Genomic DNA, 20516 nt, shown 5'->3' on the forward strand with positions numbered 1-20516 from the left:
GTTAAAAAAAGTGTTATTAATAATATATGACGAGTACATTTAGAATGTTTCAAATGGTGCGATTTTAATAATATAGATTATACAATAAATTTTTAGATTACTTTGAATTACGAAATGTAACCGTTACATTTTTTTTTAAACAAAATAATATGTACAATCACTAACAGCCATTAAGTTAAGCTATTTGATAAATATACAGTCGATAAATTTTTCATAAATAATTAATTTTAAATTAACCTATAAATGAAGTAAATTTGTATATCTTGTACGCTTTTTATAAAATATGTATTAGCTATCTATTTTTGAAGTTGTTTCAAAACTTTTTATAATAATTTCACATAAAAACGGATATGTTAAAGTATTTTAAAACAAAAAGGTGTATTTGTATTTACCAAATATTTTGAATTATTTATTATCGTATTTGTGTAACGCAGGTGTGATTCAGCTTAAGTGATTTTAATATTTTATATTGAATTAGTTAGTTTTTAAGATATTCACAGAGATTGTTAAATTTATGCAGAAAGTTACTTAAAAATTGTGTAATTTGTCCTTGAAATACAATTAGGACAAAAATGTAAAAGGGTAAAAGTAGATTATCGTTTCCAATTCCAGTACCGTATTCAATTGTACAAATTAGTACGAGGTTATCAATAAAGATCATATTTCTATTATTAATCGTACTAAGTCTCTTACCATTTTTCAAAATATGGTGTAAAATTGTCGTTCAGTTCAGTAGCCTGATTGACCTGCGACCGAAAACACTCCAAAATTGAATCGCCGGGGTTTTTAATTGGGTCGCCGATCACAAATTTTATGTCAAGTGTACGGAAATTCACCCCCTTCACCCCTTATTGACCACCCCCTGTACCGAAACTGGAAAATTTAAGTAACTCAATCCATAATTGAACGGTTTTGATTTCTTAGAAAATCCCTGTAGCAAACTTAATAATGAAAAAGCCCTATCTAGAGGCCCTATCTCTAAACTTTTTTTTTCTTCGAATTTTGCGTACAGTTTATGAGAGTCAATTTACTAATTATAGAGTAAAGCGATCACAATCAATATACTTGTTAGTTTAAATGATATGATATTTTGAGAAAAGAATTGGTTGTATATGTAGGTTTTTAGCGCATATTTGGGCACTGTTTTGGCAAACCGTATTCATTTCGATACAACCGTATTATTTCTCTAATTTATTGGAAAACAACTTCTCCATGATCATAAGAGCTACAAGACCTACCTTGCGTTAATCCTCTACCATGTGTAAAGCTGGTAGATTTTTTAATGAAATCTTAAGTAAATTGCAGTTTAACTTTACCATAAAATCTTTTTAATATACGTTAATTCATTGCTCGCTCTTAAAAATTACCGCACGTGTAGTTTATATTAGGTTAGCCTTGAAAATAATCTTAAAATATGAATTATTTTTAATATATGATTGTATGGATTCACAATGGAATGTATAATTTAAACAGCTAACCTCTCAACTCTATGTACATATAAACATTCATTGTCATCAAATAAGAATGTAGATCCCTAATCAATCAATACTATTGTTTTATACACAAAAATTATACCAAAGGTAATATACACATTTTTGGATTCATATAATCTGATATATTATAATATATAAATAAATCTTTACATTAAGTTCTTGTCAGTCAAAAAGTAAAAATTTAAGTAAAAAACAAGTGAACTAACAATTGATTGAGTTAATTGTTGAAATCCCATGTATATACAGTGTTGATTACGCAATCGTCTGTTCTTTTACGTCATTTAAGTAAAGAAAGATAGTCAGGTGTCACACACACACATAACTGATATTCTCATATAATACATACATCTAAAACCCAATTGACCTATGTTGCTCGTTTGAGAACTCGATCTAACTTTTTACGTCTTGAGCACGCTATGTATTTCAGCTTAATATCTCTTCTCTTTTTCGAGTTATCGTGGCGACAGACACACAGACTTTCAGACGAACAACCGGAAATGGATTTTATGAACACCTATACCAAAATTTTGATCGTAGTCTCAATATTTTTAAGCTGTACGAACTTGGGGCTAAAATTAGTATACCTTGATACATTTCATTTTGTATACATGGTATAAAAAGGTTCGATACTTAATTCCACAAATTTTATTTTGAACTTATTCCTAACGAAAGAATTGCTGTATTATAACGAAATAAATTTCGCCATTTCAAATATTGATAATAAGTTTTTTGTTTGTTTCTTAGAAAGTTAATTATTTGTGGTTTTATTTCATTTTTTTTTTTATGTATAAACTATAATTTCTAATAAATATTAAATAATTATTATTATTACAATAAAATTCAAAATTTACAGTTACTGTGATACAACCCAATCATATAAAAATAATAAACTATTAAGATTTCATTTCATCACTGAAAACTCATCACAGACTTGTAATATTTTATATAAATTATTAAAAATATTTTTTTAATATTATTATTAATTAGTGTTAATTGAATCATAAATAATTTTAAAATAAATATTTTATTTTTGTAATAATTATATATTTTTGATGAATTTAACACTATCATAAAAATTTTATATTAAACTCTTAACGATATTTTTATAATTAATTTAACTAATTATTTTATGTAATATTATTATTTAAATCCATTAAAGTTAATTAATAGGTAATTTGATAGTTTTTGAAAAACAAAAATACTTTTGGTACATCTTTATCACTTATTCTCTATAATTTCTGCGAATATATCTTCAACTATATGTGAAAAGTTTTTTCAAAGTAGTTATTTTGAAAGATTTTATTAACATGGTAAAATTCTAGAAAAATAAACATTGAATTTTCATCCCTCTCAAATAATATTAAATTAAATGCATATGGTGGGAGCGCAAATAAATCTATGGTATATAGTAAGAACACAATAATAAAACAATTTAATTGCGCTTCCACCATTTATTTACTTATCGTTGAGAAACGTCAATACATTACGCAGTGTTGAAGACAAAACGGTACAGGATAGAAAGAAAAGATCTGTGCAAAAATAAATGACTTTCAGCTTAATTTTATAAAATATAATAAAAATAGTTACTCTTACATTTTGATCAAACGTGATGTCCTGTTTTTACGAAATGAAATTCCATGACTTTTTTATAATTCAAAAATTGCTTTTAAAGAAAGTGGAAAGAAAATTTTACAAATAACTAGTATGAAAAATCTTAATATTAAATGTGACTCAAGATATTATGATCACTTGCGCCTTTTTTTTAAATAATTCGAATAGAAAAATAAAATTATAAAAATACTTTTAGAAATTTGCTACAAAAACGATTCCCTGACTTTCTCTTTTTTCACGGAATTTCTCTGACTACTCTAATAGAATTTGAATTCTCTGACATTTCCAGGTTTTCCAGTAATGTTGATACCATTCCAAAAGTGTCAATATAGCCTCAAATATCCCTTAAATGAAAAATTTGTAAGAAATTTGACGTGAACAATTGCTTCAACACATTTATGCAATTTTTTAAATAGTATAAAAAACAGTACCGTTCATAGAATGATATAAATTAAAATGGGAGAATCTTATTCATATTTCATTTGAAGTTTCATAATAATAATTAATTTACATATTTTGATAAAAAAAAACATTGTATGTTTGCGGTTAAACTGAGTGCTCTATGTTTAAGTAGCTGGCTTATTTTGCATCTATAATATAAAAATAAAACGTACAGAATGGCTCACATAAAAGTCCCTTATTTCAACAGCTTCAAAAGATCAAATAACTATTACTTATTTTAGAATTTATAAAAAAAATTTAATAAACACGAAGTAGATTAACGCACAAAGGATATATGGATGCAATACATGTTGTCAGAAAGGATATCCCTTTAAACTTGAGTTGAAGTTTTGAATCTAATAAAATAATGTTCATTTTATGACATGACAAGCATTTTTGCAAAATATCTAATAACGAAACTTAACAAAACAACAAATAAGTTTGAGTCATGATTGTCAAAGTTAATAATTGGTTTATAAAATGATTATTTAGAATCTGATAAGATATTCTAGATATTATTTATCTGTAGATGGCGGTCATATCATCATTTATATCTGTTTTTGTTATTATTTATGAATTTATCATCAATTTTCAATTTATTATTATAAATTTCAAATAATCATAACAAAACCGTTATAATTGAATAGAATAAAAAGAAATGAAAGAAGACTTATATTAGATTATTGTGGATTTATTGTTAAGTGATTAGTCTAGAATCAGGCGGTAGTATTTGACAGTCATTTTACACATTACATTCACGAAAACTGTTCTTTCAGGGAGTTGAGGAAATTGTTCATTAAGCTTAAAATTGTAGAATATTCATTTAGGAAGACGATATTGCAAAAATAATCCTTTTTCCGATATTCAACAAAGTAAGTTGTCAGTCATTCTTGAAATTTTCAATTGTTATATTTCTTTTAAGTGTCAGAGAAAGTTTGCCACGTACTTAATTAAGAAGTTTCCAGAAATCTCTGGCTATGATAAGTTGTTAGACGAACATAACAGCAACCTCTCAATTGTCGCTATGAAATAAATGTGAAATACCACGGCTGGTCCTAGATCCATGTATATTGAGTGAGTGTTGTATTAGTTTCTAGTCTACATGTGAATAAAAGCATATGTTCTCGTCCCGAGTTCAGAATTGTTGCATGGATGATTCATCATTCATATAATATATGAACCAAACATAGTTCATATAACACATATTTTATTTCTATATTTATTTATTTATGTTATACAGGCGAATTGCAAATAAATTATATCTAGGTTCTAGCTAAACACTATGCGTAGATAAATTTTATTATGAGAATTTTTTTATTTATAAAGAAACAATTTTTCAATTAGATTTTTCTAAGAATTTAAGTTGATATATGTATGAAGTCGAAATTTATTCGTATTTCTTATAAACTAATGCAACATTTCAAAATTCTGAAGCTAATGATTTTTATCTTTGAATGCTTATAACCTCTTCGTTCTTTAATCAATTTTAATTTCATTTTCAAATTTTATCATGGTGTGAGGTCTAGTTTTACATTTGTATGCCTAATATGGTAATAATAAATAGAATGGGGAGAATTATGAACACTTAACTCTCAAATGCACAGATTGTAAGAAACACTTTAAAAAAACTTTTTGAAATAATTTCATGACATAAACCCCAAAGCTCAACTATTCATTATTACCCACCGTTCGTGTTTACCCAACTCTTCTCTACCCACTTAAGATGAGTTACAAAATCACCTCTTTGAAAGCTCAACAATGAAACTTTCGCGATTACAATAATTGTTTTATTGTATAAACGGAAGTAAAACCTATACATTTTTAGTTTGTTTTGATAATTCGCTTTTATTTCCCTCGAATCTTTTAGAGGTAAAATAAATGTTTATTATCGCTATTTTTGTATGAATGTTTTGTGCTATTATAATATAGAATGAAAAAGCAACATTTTCCAGAACTGCTATCCTTTTGTAGGGTGGTTTTTCCCATTTAGATATGGTTGTGATAAGAACAGAGGAGTGTGAATTGGTAATCATTTCCAATTTACATACTCGTATACACACATACAAGAGGGTCATTACCTACTATGTCTGTACAAGGTTATAACTTCAAATTTCAAACTGTATACCAACAAACCATTTCGATGGATGGTAATTTGCAAAATTAATAGGGTGAGTAATTGATTACGAGGGATGATAACTTGTTAGAGGGTATATTTACGAATGTAAAACATTGATTTCATCCACATTGATGAGTGTAAATATGTAGCCACAAAATACACAATTAGACAAAAATTTTGTGCTGGTCTTCTGGAATGTTGTCTGTATTTGTACAAGGAGTCACAAAATTAATTTAACATTTTTTTTTTTTTTTGAATTTATATTTATTTCAGAAAGTTTTAGAATATATTTTATTTGTTTTTAGAAAGCTTTCTATTATCACTATTTTCTAATAGATCTAAAGTCAAGTTAGAAATTGATCATTCTAGAGTTCCAGGAAATTTTTTCCAAGAGGAGTCAAGATAACGGATACAAATTTTTTATTTATGGGCGGATCTATTAAAATTAAATTAATTTAGTCTTTAACATAAATATCAAAAGAAGTACAGATATTCAATTTTATTCAGATGATTTATATACGATTCTAAAAGTAATTTTAATGTTTAAAACAAATGAATAATAAGCGATATATATTTGTCGGAATTAATAAATTAATCATCGCAAGTGATTAATTTATATCAATAAAATAAATTATCAATAAAATAACAAAATATAATATCGATAGAAATGTTAAAATTTAATATTGGAATTAAAATGTTACATGAGAAACAACGTTGGTTTCGCAGAATAATATTTTTATTCAGAGTATTCAAATTACAATGTGGGAAAGAATTATTGATAAGCGTTCAATTTTTCAAAATTATCTCTAATGTTGGAGGACATGATTCTCAAACAAAAGTGACTGTACTTTGAAATGTAATCAGTAATTAATTAAAATTTAAAAAAAATTGTTTTTATATTTTACTAAAGTAATTAGGACCCAAAATGACGAAAAACAGGAACCAGGTTCCAAAATTCTGCCAGATTTTATAATTATTTAAATATTCTAGAAAAAAATTACTTCGAAAAATCGTTCTTGGTATGGGGTTTTGGATGATATCTCAGAAATTATGCATTTATCCAATAATAAATCAATCAAATGAATCCGGTTTTTGAATTTTTTGTGTCAAAATTACCCCATTTATAGAATTTTATCGAAATACAAAATTTATCGATATAAAAACTTTTTTGCCTTAAGGAAAATTTTAATTTACCTTCCTCCTTAAAAAATCAGTCAACTTTTTGTTCCGGAATTTGATAAAATTTGGTATACAAAATAATTTTGTACCAAAAAAAAAAATACAAAAATTGACTTCATTTGGTAATTGAAGTATTGCTCCAAAATCTAGATATTTTGAGATTTACTTATCAAGTAACAACTTATTTGTGATTTGGGCAAAAATCTTTGTCTATAAGATTAAAAAAACCCAAGAAATATAACAATTCATTATATAATTATGTAAATTTACAAGTTTCATGATTCTTTTCAGGAATACTCTGATTTTCAGGATGACTCAAAATTAAATCCCTAAAAGATACTATATAATTTTGCAACATCTTGTAAAGTTTAAAAAAAATATTTTCACTTAAAAATAAATATTTGATACATAATCTAAAACGTAATTTATATTTATAAAAAAAAATAAATGTTTGAAGTTAATAAAATTTAATTACCATAATGACAGATACATTGCGCGCGTACTAAAAACAAAAAAGAATTACTTATTTCAAGTAATCACTAAACCACATACTAAAACTCAATATATCACATATACTGCAGCACTAACAAACAAACACTTCGAGGAATCGAGGAATTTTATCAATTGAATAATATAAGTTTGTTAAAATAAAACACTCATTTTGTGTGTATTTGAAATAATTATTAATTCCACATGTCAATAAATAAATTATTTTGCACTTAATTCTTTTATTTTAAAAAGTTCAATAAACCATATGAAATTTTTACAACAATTTCCGGGATTAGTATTCTAAAATATATATAATTTTTTAATTATTTTTAATAAAAAATTTGCTTCAATTTATAAATGGTATAAAAAATTAATAAAAATATTACACTCAGTTTGAAAAAGCTGTAAAAAAACAGTAAAATTTTAAGCTCATAATAGCAGCTTAATATTTATGATTTGGCACAAAGTTAACTTTGATGTTTTCTTTTAACTTTGCTTTTGATTTTACGATTATCTATTTTCTGGATTTAAGATTTTATAATTTTAAATTTACGTTTATCATTGGATAAACGTAAACTTTTTTTATTTTGTCCAAGTTTTCCCAAACTAAAATTTTCAGAATGCAGATAAAGACCCGATTTCTACTATTCAAAATCATTTTAGGGGTAGGTATTGATTTCAATTTTTGGAAATTCGACACCGTGATTTGGCTAGTTTTAAGGAAAAGATGTTTTAATTTCAAGGATATTGTGGCTATTATTCGTACCCCAACGACTCTCTAGCGTGAATTATTTCCGCTTTCTGTAAGAATGTCCCATTTTTGAATGCAAGCTAAAAACTTCAGAACCCAACTAAATCCTCTACAGTCGACAAATTCAATAAAAATAAATTGGCAATGATAATAACCAGCTTTTCAGATGATTTATCTTAAAAACTATTCCAGATACAGACCCGCTTGTGTATGAATAGCACAATTATAATTCTTTAGTCGATATTTGCATGAAAGAATCAGGCAGCTGATTAATTTTCTGGTGATTTGGAAACTTAAAGGTTCCTGCCATGGTTCTAAATTTATTATGAGATTGTTAGTATTTTTTAATTAGATCAGTCTTAAAATATTAGGACATTGGTCCACATTATAACAGTCAGTGAAAATGGTCCTTTTGATCTTTGTGGGGAAGGTTTACTACGATCGTTTCCTTAAAAGTTCGCTTAAAACGTTTTTTTTTTACTATCTTAGAAACAATATGAAACGAGAAAAAGACCAATTACCTGACATGTTTAATTACACAACAGAAGTTGCATAATCCACTACAATCAAGAAAAACAAAAAAAAATTGAAGCAAATTTTTAAAACAAACAAAAAAATTTCACTGAGTTCCTCACGTTTTTCATAAAAATCACTAATTTTATACAATACAAAAATTCATCACAAATTAAATTAATACTATAATTAGCACCAAAATTTCACCGATATTTGCGTCTACTCCCAAAACTTTTCTTGATAAGAAATACTTCGTGTTAATTAATAAAACCAAATTAACATATTTTTAAAACACTTTGACTATGCAGGGTAGATTATAAAATTACACCGCGATGCTAGACAGTGCTAGACATACTAACTAGTCTGTATGTCTGTGAATTAGTAAATAATAATAAATGTAGTTTTCATCGATGTCGCTTGTCGTGTAATGAACATGGCTAATAAAATGTTAGTGCGACATTATTAATAATACTCTCTCTAGTCAAGTCAAGAGCACTCTGGTTGGAGAAGTGGTGTTGTATGTTTTATTGGAGAAATATATATTACAATTGTAATATTGTATTATTGTTATATTCATATATTACTATCAAAATGTTGTAATGAAGGTGAATGACATACGTTCGAAGGTTCAGTTGGATTTTGGTTACATATTTAATCAAAAAAAAATTAATTTTTAAGTAAATAGTAACTATTATGTTACCAAAAGTGCTATATACCGTTGAATCAATTTATGAATTTTTAGCAATGGTACCTCAATAATCTTCTCTAAATCTTCTAAAATCCATTGCTAAAAAATAGAACATTGTTAAAGCAGCTTCATGTATTTCCTTGCGCCAACACCAGTTTTATTAAAAATCACAAGCACATTACAGCTACATTTTCTCAAATATGATTTCTTAAATCGATTCGAAATTAGCTTCAAGGCCTCGGAAAGTCGGGAGATAAGGAAATTAAACTAATTATATCACCGAATTATAATACTGTACGATATATATCTCGATGTTTTGTAAACTCATTTTTTTTTTAATTTAAATAAATATTCTTCAAATAATTTGAAATAAAAGCTACTCAGAACTGTCCAATTAATCTGAATATGACAAATCAAAAAACATTTTTATTGTCCCTATCAAATCTGGAGAAGTAGTAGCCTTTGATTTTTTTATATTTTTAGTAAAAATGTTTATTAAATTACTAGAAAATATTGCCTGATGTCGAATTTACTGTATAATCCATAAAAATATAAAACTAGACTTGATACCATAATAAAATTTGAAAGAGAAATTAAAATTGATTGAAAACGAAGAAGTTATAAGCATTCAAAGATTGTTGGACATCTCTTTTTAACAAAACAAAAATTTTAGTGTAATCTCTATGGTGATACTGTGTAATGACGTCACTAAACTTTGTTTCATACTAGATTTTCAAAAACCAACTTCACCTGAGAAATCTTCACCTGAAGTGATAAACTAAATTTAGTCAATATTTCTATTACAGTAGAATCTCGATAAGTTAAAGTCCAAGGGAAACAAAAAATATTTTAAGTTATAGAGGTTTTTAGTTATCAAGGGTCTATGTTATTGAATGCATCAGAAGGATGGGTTCAATAAAATACTGAAAATTAAATACATATGTAATCATATTTATTCACATTACTTACATTACATAAAAATAAAACAACAACTAAAGGTTTAGTCTACTTATAAAAATCTGTGATTTTCTTTTGTTTTAAAAAATTCACTGTTTCTAAATCGATTTGATTTTCAATGACAAATAGAGAGGAGAATACATTATCTTCTATGTTGCTACACTGCTCTATAAATGATCGTACAGTTGTTTTGACACTCTTTCAAAATGACTCATTCACACAATTTTATGTTATAGAGGTTGTGGAAACATTTCTTTTAGTTACTGAGGGCCTAACAGAAATTATTTATTTAAGTTATAGAGGTTGCGTATTTTAAGCTATAGAGGTTTTGGGCTCTGATGGGAAGGGAACGTAGTATTTTTTGAAGTAACTAAGGTTTTTATGTTACCGAGGTTTAACTTATCGAGATTCTACTGTATTTGAAATCGATTCAAGAAATCTTTTAGGAAGTGTGTAATGGAATTTTGTAGGAAGTGTGTATTGGTACAGAATCCTTAAAACGGATATAATTATAACCTAACCATACAATAGCGAGATAGCGCGAGTTGCCTTGCTGTATATTTTATATGATTATGAATGGATGGATATACGTAACTTTTAATTTATTATTTAATGGTTAACCATTTAACAATGTGTTTATGGTTTAATCATAAATGTCTTAAAAAAATTACTTTTTTTTTATATATTTTACTTTCTAAGTGCGAAGAAAGTATTTTATTTAAAATTGAAATAAAATTTGAGTAAAAATTGAAGTTTTTTTTTTTTGGTGAATGATTAATTAATGAAAAATTATAAAAGTTAACAATATCTAAGGCTTGGCGAGTTATAAAAAATGTGGTAAAGGCAGAACAAAAAAGAATGATATCGTCTTTTTATTTCTGAGGGTTGGAAAGATTGCAAAATATGATAATACCGTTTTTTAATAATATTTTTGGTTCAATTTAATTGAATAGAACTGTATCTATTATGTTTGGATTAACGAGTTATGTAAAAAGGGTTGTCTATTGAACTTGTAAGAGTTTAAATTCTAAAATCATTGTTTTAATAAATCATCTGATAAGGTATACAAAACTATTATTTAATTCAAAATATTTAATAAAGAAAACCCGTTAAAAAATTAACTTTTTGTTGAAATATTGTCTAAAAAGTATAACAATGTTCTCAAATGCATTGTCAAAATATAGAATAATAGAGATGTTGACTAAATTTTTGTTATCATTCCAGGTGAAGAATTCTCACTTGACGGGCAGAAAAGTGAGGTTGGTTTTTGAAAATTTTTAGTTGTAGTATGCATCATATGAACGTTTTAAATTCCTAATTAAACAAAGAGGAAGATAGAGTTTAGTTGCGTCATTGCGTGGTAATAATATAGAGATTACATATTAAACTTTATTTTGCTAAAAAGAGATGGACAACTATCTTTGAATGCCTATAACTTCTTCAACATTTTTATGGGTAATATAGCAAATTCGACATCAAACAACTACCGTAATCATCTCCGTTGCAGAACTTGGAAACTAATTTTTGATTTATTTATCTTTTTTGGTAAATGTAAATAGAACTAAGAACTTTCAATGAAATGATATATGTTATGATAATTTTAATTTTTTGTTGAATTGAAATTGAACATGGTTTCCAACAGTTTGAACAACATTACAGTTTTGTACTTTTGTATATATGGTATGTAAATATGTAAATATCATGTTTATTATAATTTTATAACAATATCTAAACAATAAATAATTATGTAATATATTCATGAGATTATCAAAAAATATTTGAGCATGTGCCTCAATTAACATGTGTCATACCGTCATATAGGTATATGATAAAATACTATCAAAATATTATACATAATTCATTGATTCATGAAAGGTCGTCCCTACATTATCTAATTCAAATATCTCTGATGAAATATTATCTTTAATGTGTGGGAGTTGGGAAATTTTTACTTATACACGATAAGAATGCATAACGTTTATTACAATGCTGGTATAGTATAGAGACAGATAGACGGTATAGTATCCATAACTATGGCGTTATTTACAATACAATATAAAAAAAAACCGTGCTAATTTGATGAGTACTTTATGAGATATCATCTGAAATCACACACGAAGAATGCATATATTGCCCTCTATCAAAATTCTTGTAACAGCGGATACAAGAGTCAACAAAACAATTAATTTCACTTATTTTTTCAGAATTTGTTTGTAGTCTTTAAAAATTTACATTTTAATAACATAACATTTTAATTTAAAACTAACTTTGTTGCCAAAAAATTAAATGAAAAAGTATCTTCTATAAAAATTTTAACAACAAAATATATAAACAAAATACTTGACTCAAATTTTGTACAAAAATTTTGGATCAAGTTTCTACATAGAAATATTTTCTAAAAGAGAAAATAATACTACGTTTGATATTTTATACTTAAAATGTGAATCTATTTTCAAAGGTTTTATTTTATTATTCATCTTTTTTTTTGGAATAATAAATATTATGAATTAATTTATGAGGTCAAGTATCAAAAACGTTTATTTCATCCATCAATCTCATCTACATCAAGTTTAATAGAAAAGAGTTACAAGAGATATTATACAAGGTGTGTTTTAGAAAACAAGGGCCTATTAACAAACTTTCTTCATTAACATCGCTCAATATTATAGGATATGACACGTAAACAAATCCACAAACCCTAACTTTCTGCCGCGTAGTAAATTAGCTCCTGAGCCGATGTGGAGCATCTCGACTTACGACATATATATGGCAGAATGGCCATTTTCGAGATAGAATCTGGGGAAAAAAGTAGACCCTAATCATCTAACCGGAAGTGATGGTAAAAGTCGCAGACAAAACTGTTTGGCAGTTTCCGAGGAAGGGAAGTGTTGATGAAATAAACCGGAAAAAGGGGGTTCCTAAGCGGATAAACTCGATTGCGATATGACGGTTATTTGTAATCAAGCGTGGGAGATGTCTCGAAAATTGATGTAAAACAAAGCAAGTAAAAACTGAAAAAAAATTCTACCGCTTGCCGAGTAACTTCCACAATGACCGCACAAGCGTTGAACAAAACTGGCCGACATTTCCCCTTTCTTATTTTTTAAGAGGCACAAGTTTTTTAATTTAATTTTACCTTTCTCTTATCGTAATTTCTACAAGACAGATATGGTCTGAGTACAATCGCAGACGTTCCGAAGATCTAATGTCACTTCCAAGGGCCTCTGTTAGCAAAGTTGTTGCGGCTATTACAGGACACTGGTTGGGCGGCAGGCATGCTGAACGTGTGGGCTTGGCAGTGTATCACGACTACTGCAGGAGTTGTCACAGAGTTGGGGAGGAGGAGACAATGTCTCATCTTCTCTGTCACGGCCCAGCTCTTGTCATGAGGAGATGGACTTGAGCCAACCTCTTCAACCTTAAGTCCTTCGACGTCAAAGCTTTCCTGCTGTTCTTAAACAGCTCCAAATGGTTCACGGAAAAGTAGCCGGGGTTGGGAAAACCCTTTTTCGGTATCAAAACGGACTTTAAAGTCTAAGTGTGTTCCACTCCAGGACAGCCACTCTAACCTAACCTAACCTATCGTTATTTTCGATACCAGGTGGGGAAGGAGTACGAAATTTTTCGAATACGATTTAAAAATAGTTTTTTTGAATTGATGGAATTAGTAATACCTAATGATCGTTAACAAATACTGTATAAACCTAATATGCAGTAGATTTATTCTGGTATAAGATATAATATTTAAATTTTAAATTTATGGAGATTTAAATAAAAGTTTTTGTTTTGTTTCATGTATTATTCAGCATAAATTTTTACAAATTATATTTATTTTTTTCAATTTTCATAAAAAATTTATACATATTATTAAAAACAAAATATATTTTACCATGTCGTTTATTCAAAATTGATTTCATCAAAACGTTCTTTTATGATTTTTATGATTATTATTAAAATTAAAGACTTTCTCATTAAGATAAAATTTATGAGTGTCGTCTTGAGGTCACTGATATTTTAATTTATCAATAAGTAATAAAATTTGAATCAATCGTTTGATTATTGTCCGCTACGTTGGACATTTTCAGGTCCGTAGATAGTCAGTTCAGTTGTAGTAAACATGCCCAAGAAATTCAGTGGCCATAAGAATTCACTTTTGAATTGTCTACAGTCTTAAGACCCCAACATTCATTAAAATCCAGTTCAGCTGATTATTAAATCAATATTATCTAAGAAATTGCCTTAACTCGATTTGAAAAATTGATTAAGGGGTGCAGTTTTGGACGATATCTCAGAAACTGAGCATTCAATCATCATATGAATCTGATTTTTGTATTTTTTGGTTAAAAATTACCTTATGTACTGAATTTTATCGAAATTAGAAATGGGAAATTTATTTAGATTTTTTGGAATTTTCTTAAGTGTACCCCTTTCGAAGAAATCAAAAAAATTACAAACAATTTTCTGTTTCAGAAATTGATAAAATTTGGCATATAAGGTAAATATGACCCAAAAAATACAAAAATAGGGTTCATTTGACAATTGGGGGAGTATTTTCAAAGATATCGCCCGAAATTCGATATGAAGGTCTGTATTTTGAAGAGATTTTCAAAACTACTTAACTGTTTCGAAAACTACTTAACTAGTCTTGAACCAGAACTGAACTGAATATTTTTGTGCTTTTGGGTCTGTTTTACGATATGTATTTCAACAACAGAGAAATAAAATTTGGAGATTCTTGATATCATTTAAGCTTAGCGATCATATCCCAAATATCTGCTATCGAAATCAACATCGAGCAAACCGAAAAAATCATAAAAAGTTTGATTCCAACTCGCATAAAATAATTTATTAAAAATTAATTTCATATTTTAGACATAACAGTATCAAGGTCCACACCTAATTTGGAATATGATTTAAATATATTTTCCTGAATATTGTTGTAAGGTCACAAAATAATTGATTTTTATACCAATTTTAATTGATTCTAACAAATTTAATTAAATAAAATAGATAAAATATTTTTACTGTGACAAAGCAAAATTTATTTGATGATGATGACATCAAAACAATTATATAAAAGAGAATTCATTTATTTTTCAATCAAATCGTTTTTATATGTTTGATATCGAATAAATATCGATTACATAGAAATTGCATACTTGAAATTTAATTTATTTGAAAATAGGTCATCATATCGTGCAAAATTGTTTTTTTATGGTTATTTATTAATGATCTGAATATCTGGCGTTCCTCGGGTAAAATTTTCTAGAACAGTCTGGTAGGCTTTTCAAAATTTAGTAGAAAATTTTGTTTGTGCTCATAAATCTTCAAAAATTTTGAAGCTCTTCTAATGAAATCAATGTGCTAAAAAGACATTTTCACCAAACATTCCCATCCGTCTTCAGCATTGCTGGATTTTTCGTTATTCTGAGTACCCGTGCAAGGCAGTATTGTTGGTTCCGGGAACTAAAAAAGGTGAATGAACGAACAAGTGTTTGTTGTCTGGAACCTTTTAATCCTGTTAGGAATTAAAAGGTTCCAGAATGGGACCTGGAATGAGTTTCGGGGTATTTCTGTGAGTCAAATTGAATCCACAAATTGTTTAGTTTCTCATTCAGACTTTTAAGATCCTTTTGGGGAATGACGTTGTAAGATTGAACAAATTTCAAAGGAACAAAATCGAATTTTTTCTGATTCCTTTGAAAATTCAGAGTAAAATCGAATTTTCATCATTTATAATTGTTTTTACAACAAAATTGTACAAGTTTTTAAAGTTAAGTATTTTTTGGTCAATTTTCCTTGACAGATATAAAATATATTAGGCTGTGAAGAAATGCACGAAAAACAACAGAATTATTAATTAATTAGCTCAAGAACTGCTGGTGAATTTGCCGGGGGTTTGAATTTTTGTAAAAATATGTTTTCTTATCGGAAAGTAAGAAATAAACCACTGAATAATTTCAAGATATGATAACTTATTCTTTTAGGGCTTTTTCAAAGGCTAACTTCAAGTTTCCTAAAATTAAGGAATTTCAGGTCTTCACTATTTTGACTCTGTTCTTGCGGATAGTGAGTTTCAAAAAAGTTTTATCCTGGATTATTTGAAATAGAGTAAAATTTCTAAGATTTTTTTTATAACTACATACAGTAAATTGTTGTTTAGAAACTCATTATCTTGGCAGATTAGTAAAAATTATTTTTCAGAAAATCCTGTGAAAATAAACGTTAACAAAAATTATTTGAAAACATTTCTGCTTTCAAGTTTAATATAATCCGCGATTACTAAAAATCTCACCGACAATTAACCTTCATTAAATTTTTATATAAATTATAAAATTATTTTAATTTTTACTTTCATTTCATCAGAACGGAAACATTAAATATCTGATCAAAAAAATAAAATAATGAATACAAATTTTAATATAAAACAGTGTACAGCTCGGTACCATGCTTGTGCTGTTAGCGATGTGAGCGACGATTTACAACTTCACACGAAGTTGTCATATAAACTTGACCTTGACAATAAATAAAAATTTTATAATCTCAAACCTGATGCTCATAAAAATTATTCAAACAAAAACTTTTTAATTATTTTTAATCACTCAAAAATTATGTAAAATTATTAATTACAAAAATTATTACACTTTACAAAAATTTGTTTTTATTTCAGCTGAAAAACAATCCACACAATGCAACAGAAAAATTACACATCCCGCCGCACTTATGTAGTGAGTAAACACTTCTTTTTTTTTTTTTTTTTGTAAATTGTTACACCGGTGGTGTCATGCAGGTGTTCGCCTGCGAATAGGTACTTGCTGCTTCTGCAGCAGGTGGCATCGAACACCACACCCCGATTCGTGTGTGAAGACTAAATAGAGGCGCCACTACTCACTGAGACTACTCCTATAGGGATATATTTTAATACTCCTGTAGGAAGACGATGACGACGCCATTGTCAATGCGTCGACGTCAAAAACTAGGCCAACACCAATAAATGTGAGAGTGAACGCATACCACATACATATACATCGTCATCGGTGTGATATTCATAATACCCGCCGTTCATCACCGCGCGCGCCACCCCAACAACTTCGTATCTGTGTGTGAAAATCTTCCTGATTAATGTAAATATTTAATAATATTATATTTTTAGTTATGTGGAATTTTGTTTGAAATATTTATTTCATAGAAAATTATTTAACATAGAAAATTCTTCCCATATTATGTGTTTATTATATTTAATAAAATTTTATAGTCTGTACGTGGAAGAATTTTCCAAAAAAAAAATATAAAAGAGATTGAAAGATGGTTTTATCATACTATCATCACTAAAAATGCTTTTGCCTTAAAATATCTACCAAAACAAATTTTTTAATCGAATTTAATGAAAGGACCCCACACGAATAAATAGGAAAATAAAGCTCTGAAAATTTTTCAAACCATTCTCAAAATGTTCTTGTTCCACTCTCAAAACGATCCGACGAACAATTTGGCAAAGTTTTCACATTTTCGTATCTAATACTATAACTATAATATAAAGTGTTATTTTGATCGCTCGTAGCTTGGAAACTACCTGTTAAGAAATTTTTTGTGGTCGTGAGAGCTTTAGATCATAACGATTCAAAAAACATTTTGGGGCAGTTGGCGAAAGTTTCACAGAAAGCCATTTTACTATCTTATCGTACAGGGTCCTTTATTAAAAAAAGGTAGACAATCTAAAAGTGGAAAACCTGGGCTAGAATTTTCAGGGTTTGGTGAGAACATTTATATAAACCGTTTCGAATGGTAATTGAAAGGGTAGAATAAAAGTATAACATTTATATTGGGAGTAGTCAAAATATTTAGAAGATGGCTCGTTTTCATGAAAGACTTCTCTCGTATGAAACGATCTTACATTCCAGCGTTTTTCGTAATAAATAATGAGCCTGCAGATAAACTGAAAATAGCTTTTGCTCATTTCTAATTCCAAAAATTAAAGAATCAATCTAAGATTTGCAACTATTTCACGAGACTCGATTACAATTGCTCTTTAAAAATGAGGCTGACTCTGTCGGCTTGACTTTCACGACCCAATCGATTTCAATGAAATTTGAGCCGAGGAGAAGAACATGTGCTACTTTGTTTTCTCCAAATCTTTTTCTGTAAATGTCAAAATAACTCCTTTCGCCTGTATGGCTTTCAAGGATAAATAGCAGAAACAATTTTTTTGAAATTTGGAATGGGAATACTTTGAACCTTGGGAATGAAAAACGATTACTTTGTATCCTGTTACTTTTAAATGAATTCCGAAAGCGTTGAAGTTTCCGGAAGAATGCCTCCTTACAGAACAAATAATAATAAGAGGGAAAAGTTTGTATAGTTTTGTATATCCAATGAATCTTTACATTATTTTGAAAATTATTTTTCTGGAAAATTCGAATCGTCTGGTAACTGCTAGTATGTTAACTATCCCATATGAACCCAGCAGTGCATCATGCATGTACAATAATAAAATCATTTACACTATTAAAATTTAATATTCGTAATAAAATTACTGTATTTTATTAAATTTCCGCAATGTGCTATTTTTGTACACATCGAAACTATATACTCTGTTACGTAAACTTTTCACAAACTTTTGCTAAAATAGAAAAGACTGGGAAATATATCAAACAGTATCAATCATAATAAAATTAACATTTTAAAACAGTGCATATGTGTTCCAGGGCCGGATCAATAAAAAATAATTATGAAACTTTAATTTTTGTAAAATAAAAATTTAGATCATTACTCTTTCGACATCTTTCGAGATGAAGCAAAGATGCCATCCATCATGTAATAATGGATTAATAATGAATTCAATTTTCTAATTTTTAAAGTCTCATTTCTGTTGTCTCTAAGTCGATAACAAGTTTTAATTTTCTCAAAGGAGATGTAATACATTTTTAAAAAAATTGAAAAAAAATTAAAGGACTTCTTAAACTCCTAATTTTATGGACTACTGGAGGATGAATCCAGCTCTGTATTTTGTTATGACTTTTTAAAATGTCATGTTTTTAATTTAATTTATGGTTCATATAAACATGCAATGGAATTCGCGCGACATATTTCAAGCAGAACTGTTATTATGTTAAAAATATTGTTTACAAATTATAAGAGTTATTTAATGATTCTAGAAAAATTAAGTACAGCATGTAATTGTTAAGTAATAATTACTTAGAAAACTCATCTATTGTATTTCAGATCCTTGAAAAACTAAAAAAATTGTGTTTTTTCAAGAAATTTTTATAATCTACATATATTGCTACAATTTGGTGCAATTCAGCAAAGAAAATTTTAAAAAAGAGAACAAATGATCGTAAATAGAACAGAAAATTTTAAAAGTGAGAGAAAATTATTATTAATAAAAAACGATTTTCATCATATTTTCTAGGAAACAAGGTAGTCGTTTTTAATCGATTTTATTATAAATATAATATTGGAATTCATTTTTTCCTTTCGATACATCTTGGATAATATAGAAGACTAAATATTGGAGAGTCCTACCTAGGACCGAGTTAGTGCTCAATAAAACAAATAACAATTCGAAATTTTAAATCATCAAAAAATAATAATATTTCTCAATATATTTACATAATACACACTAGAATATATTTATGTCTCTTATAAAAAAAAAATATCAATAATCAATAATAAAATTTTATATGAAAACGTATTTGAATTGCATCTTTCTAATAAAATTAGAACAGTAGTTGTAAGAAAAGTCATAAATTTAATTTAAAAAGTATTTCTTCGAACTATAATTTTAATAATATACTATTGAATGTATACTTAATCAATATGAAAAATATGATATTTTAAATTGAATTTGGTTTTATATAACTGCTTCAATTTTAATTGATTTGAAGGGTACTACACATCAATGCAAAATTATTTTTTTAAAGATTACGATACGATAAAAATTTCATTACCAGGAAGTAATGAAGGCGTGTGTGTTAATTAAAAAATTAATGACATTTGATAGTTGTAAGTTTCAATTTTTCATTTGGATAGCCCCAAAAGTTGTCTTTTATCTTACCAGTCAATATTTAGAAAGATCATGTTTGTAAAAACTCACCTGAAACAAAAAAAAATATATATATATATATTAAATATTTGTTAAAATTTAATTGAAACTCATTCATCATTATTCTAATTTTCGAATGAGTTTCAATAGCCAATGTAAACCGCGTTTTCATGAAAGTCAGGATTTATTTGAGCAAACCACTCAATCGAAACAAACGAATAACTCAGTAGTGT

General features: G+C 27.4%; 1 protein-coding gene across 3 annotated transcripts in view; it reads right to left on the minus strand.

Moving 5' to 3' along the window:
* Window positions 1–20516, minus strand: part of LOC123301697 (GTPase-activating protein CdGAPr) — a 90074-nt gene that overhangs the window by 32257 nt on the left and 37301 nt on the right. Inside the window, exon 1 of one of the 3 annotated variants that reach the window (XM_044884558.1) lies at window positions 7316–7373. The exons of the other annotated variants lie outside the window; for them this stretch is intronic. Coding sequence (XP_044740493.1) covers window positions 7316–7318 — 3 coding nt within the window. The 5' untranslated portion in view covers window positions 7319–7373. Of the gene's footprint in view, window positions 1–7315; window positions 7374–20516 lie in introns of those variants that run through there. 3 annotated transcript variants of the gene reach the window in all.

The sequence above is a fragment of the Chrysoperla carnea genome, chromosome 5, assembly GCF_905475395.1.
Source record: "Chrysoperla carnea chromosome 5, inChrCarn1.1, whole genome shotgun sequence".
Lineage (NCBI taxonomy): Eukaryota > Metazoa > Arthropoda > Insecta > Neuroptera > Chrysopidae > Chrysoperla > Chrysoperla carnea.